Source organism: Cariama cristata, unplaced genomic scaffold (genome assembly GCF_000690535.1).
Source record: "Cariama cristata isolate BGI_N322 unplaced genomic scaffold, ASM69053v1 scaffold10917, whole genome shotgun sequence".
In the NCBI taxonomy this organism is placed as follows: Eukaryota; Metazoa; Chordata; class Aves; order Cariamiformes; family Cariamidae; genus Cariama; species Cariama cristata.
This window is the reverse complement of record NW_009628403.1, coordinates 53,058-56,785: the sequence shown is the minus strand read 5'-3', so window position 1 is coordinate 56,785 and position 3,728 is coordinate 53,058. Positions and strand designations below refer to the sequence as shown.

The 3,728-nt window shown below is 39.4% G+C and overlaps 1 protein-coding gene across 1 annotated transcript in view; it reads left to right on the top strand.

Annotated features, from left to right (window-relative positions):
* TRPM3 (transient receptor potential cation channel, subfamily M, member 3) overlaps positions 1 to 3,728 on the top strand; it is a gene marked incomplete at its 5' end in the record, with an annotated part of 67,107 nt that overhangs the window by 55,501 nt on the left and 7,878 nt on the right. Inside the window, 2 exons of the mRNA XM_009704806.1 lie at positions 433 to 632; positions 1,815 to 1,947. Of these exons, the coding sequence (XP_009703108.1) occupies positions 433 to 632; positions 1,815 to 1,947 (333 nt within the window). The remainder of the gene's footprint in view (positions 1 to 432; positions 633 to 1,814; positions 1,948 to 3,728) is intronic.

The following is a 3,728-nucleotide window of genomic DNA, read 5'->3' as shown; positions in this document are numbered from 1 at the left end:
AAGAGGCAGTAGCTCGTCTCAGGGGAATAAGGGAAATGCCAAGTTCTTCACATTGTCTCATTTCCAAGGACAGACACCTGATGGGAATCAGGACAGAGAAGCCAAAAAAATTAAAGTTCACTTATGGCATCATTCACTCCCGATATGGAAAAGAAGGATAAAAATACTTCCCTGTCTCGGTTGGTTGTTGTAAGACTCAGTGGTTGTACAGAGCAGACATACGCAGTAGTAAGACTTTGAAGTGGCTGATTGCCACCGTGTTTTGCTGAAGCACAAACTTAATAATTTCTTTTGTTCTTATCCTCTCTTTGTGACAAGAAACATTTGCCACCATCAGTGAAATATGTCTAGTTAAGGTGCTGTTGTACCATCTTCAGAAAAATAGCCAAAACCAGTTCAATCTGATGTTATTTTCCTCTTCTTGCCTTCTAGCAATACTTTTTTTGAAGTCAAATCCATATCCAACCAAGTATGGAAGTTTCAAAGATACCAGCTAATCATGACATTTCATGAAAGACCTGTTCTCCCACCGCCTCTGATCATTTTCAGCCATATGACTATGATATTCCAACACCTCTGCTGCAGATGGCGGAAGCATGAAAGCGATCCAGATGAGAGAGACTATGGATTAAGTAAGCCTTAGACAATTTACAGAGTGGGACTTTCCAATGCCCTTGGTAATATCTAGTGTTTCACAGGAATGAAGGCTAGGTCCAGCACCTTGATAACCTTTCCAGAAGAGAACTACTTTTAACTACAAAAAATCTTACCTGAATCAATTAGTTTTACCTGCATTGCCCAACCCTTAGTTCTCCTCAGGGCGTTAATGAGGCTATGTTTTTCGGGGATTTTTTGGTGGTTGTTCCCCCAGTTTGTTCCTTCAAAGCAAAGGGTTTTGTTCTGCTGTTGCTAGAGGTCTGTTATTGCTGGAATTCTTCTTATAGTCCATTGCACTTCCACATCTCAGTTTTATTTCTGAAAATACAGAGCACGCGTTCCTACTTTTTCAGCAAATAGCACATACTTCCCCTCAACACACTTTTTGCCTAGATAAGCTGAGAGATGGTGAGAAGTAATTATTTTGCAGACACATGTTCTCTCCTTGACACTGACTCAAACTGGAGGAGTAGTTTCTCCAGATGCCTTAATATGAACTCCCATAAGCATGCTGGAAAACCTGTCAGATTATTTTGATATCACTTTCTCCATCTAGTTCTTCAAAGTATAAGATCTTCACCTCCCCAATGTATATGCCAGAGGCAGGGAGCTAAGGCATGTGCGTTTCTTCCCGACATTAGCCCATGCCACAGACCATTTCTCTACGAGGAAGGAGCTGGAGCCATGTGGTGGCACTGGAGATGCAAGCACAACCAGACTGCCCTCCTCCCATTCACATCTCCTGTGGTTCCTGCAGATAGCAGCTCTTTGTCATGTCAAATAGACCTTCTGTACTCTCAGACTCCTTTCCTAGCAGTCTGCTAATTTGATTATATTTGTATTAGGTTACAGGTGGGCTTTGGCTCCCACTGTCTCTCCAAAACCTGACCAGCAGCTGTCTTTAGATCTCATGCAATCAAAACACATTCATGTTTGCTCAGCATTTGCCTGCTTAAGTGTTTCTGTCTCCAGAATCACATACAATTGAAGCCACTAATTTGGTAATTAGCTGCATCTATCTGCTTTCATACCAAAATGCCAGATAAATTTGAAGACTGCTTTTGAAATTTTAGTCCATGAATTCGACAATAAGAAGAATGTAGTTAATTTCACATGCTAATCTTTGCCAAATTCAGGTTTTTGCATTGTTTCCACAGAACTTTTCATAACTGAGGATGAACTGAAAAAAGTCCATGATTTTGAAGAGCAGTGCATAGAAGAATATTTTAGAGAAAAGGATGACAGATTCAATTCCTCCAATGATGAAAGAATCCGTGTCACTTCAGAAAGGTGCATTTTTTTGGTTTGTTCCCTCATAAGTTGTTCTGGAAATGTGTTTCTGTTGCCATTCTCACTCTTCTTTTTTTTCTTTCTTGAAAAGGGAAATATTTTAGATATTTTTTAATGTCTTAACTAAAAAGTAGAGTGGTAAAAGATGGTGAATTTTTTTCTTTTTTTTCTTTTTGTTAAAGCAGGCATTCCTCAAAGTTTTGAAAACATGAATCTTTTAACCAGTTGCATTAGAACACAACTGTTGTAGTGAGAAACACAAATTATTCTTGCATTTCAGCTTTTAAAGCAGAACTTTAGGGTACAAGTGATCAGAACACAATGGGAGAGTACATGAGAGTTCCTCAGTGAAAACTACAGCTTTAGCACTGAGCTGGTAGCCATTCAGATAAAGAGCAAGCCTTGTTTCAGGATGGCCTTGCTAGGTAAGCTAGTTTCATTGAGAGCAACAGGGATCTTCACCTACAGCAATGAAATGCACAGAGGATTAAGGTAATACGTTAATTTAGTGGAAGACGCCAGTCTTCAAATTCATCAGTTGTAAAAATTCATAAATCTGTTCATCTGCTGTGGTGCTTATAGGCTTTTATCACACAGCAGCTGAGCAACAGAGTTAAATTTTGAGGACCAAGTTTGTTGCTTGATTCATAGCACTGTTACCGATAAATACTTTAGGGCAATATCCTGGCAGATATTCATAAAACTTATGAACCACTGAATACTCCATTCCCTGAATGCTCCACTTTAACTTGAATAACAGAGGTCAGGTGAGTTGTCATTGTAATCGATTACACAAATATAACACTCTTCTCCTTATACATAATCTTCTAGCACTGTCCCTGCTGCAGGTATGCCTAAAATATGTTTTCTGTAGGCAAGGAAACATGCTTTTAATTTGGTTTTGAAATAAATCTATCCCAGAGCAGGATTAGCAGATATAATATCCTTTAATCATCTGCACTACCGAAAACAGCACTCCTAAAACACATATTGTAGAAATGGATATTAGAGGGAAAGTATGGTAAGTCATGGAATGGCTTCCCCATAAAGAATGGTCAAGCAATCCAGCCCTACTTGGTCTGGGAGAGACAAATGAGGAATGAAATTATAGAGGTCTATATAATTATGAGTGCAAGGAGAGGGTGAGGAGAAATCAATTGTTAGCTGTCTCTCCCAGAACAAGATATGGGTGAGCAACAGATTAATCCAGCAGGAGCCCAGGTTCAAAATAAACAAAAATAGGTGACTTTTTCATGCAGTAAGTAGCGGAACAGAGCAAATTCTTGAAAGCTGATTAGGTCTAAAAGAAGCTGAGGATGTCAGGTAAAAGTCTACAGCAGTTCAATTGAAGATGAGACAAGCTTATGGAAGAGAAGTCCATTAGGGACTGCTAAATATATAGAGATCATATTGAGCCCATGAAGTTCCTGAGCAGAAAATATTTAGAGACTGGAGAATGTAAGGGGGAAAGAATTACATATGTTTCAAAGTAAGATAGTGGGCTAAATTGGTCTGTGGTCCAGCTGAGTACCTGTTTTTCTTGTGTCCTGATAGTCGAGTAGTCACAGAAATAACCTGAAAATCATAGAGGCAGGTGTAAATCTCTCTTCAGGCATAGCTTTCCTTTTGGTGGCCAAGGAAAGAAGAGGTATGTTTGAAGCCTCTGTACATAAGAAGTAATCCAGCTAGGACGTCCCCTACATTAGGCAAGTGCTCTAAGTCCTTGAAAATGAATATGTAACAGTCTGCCTTTGCACTGTTTGCTGGCTCTGTTTTATAGG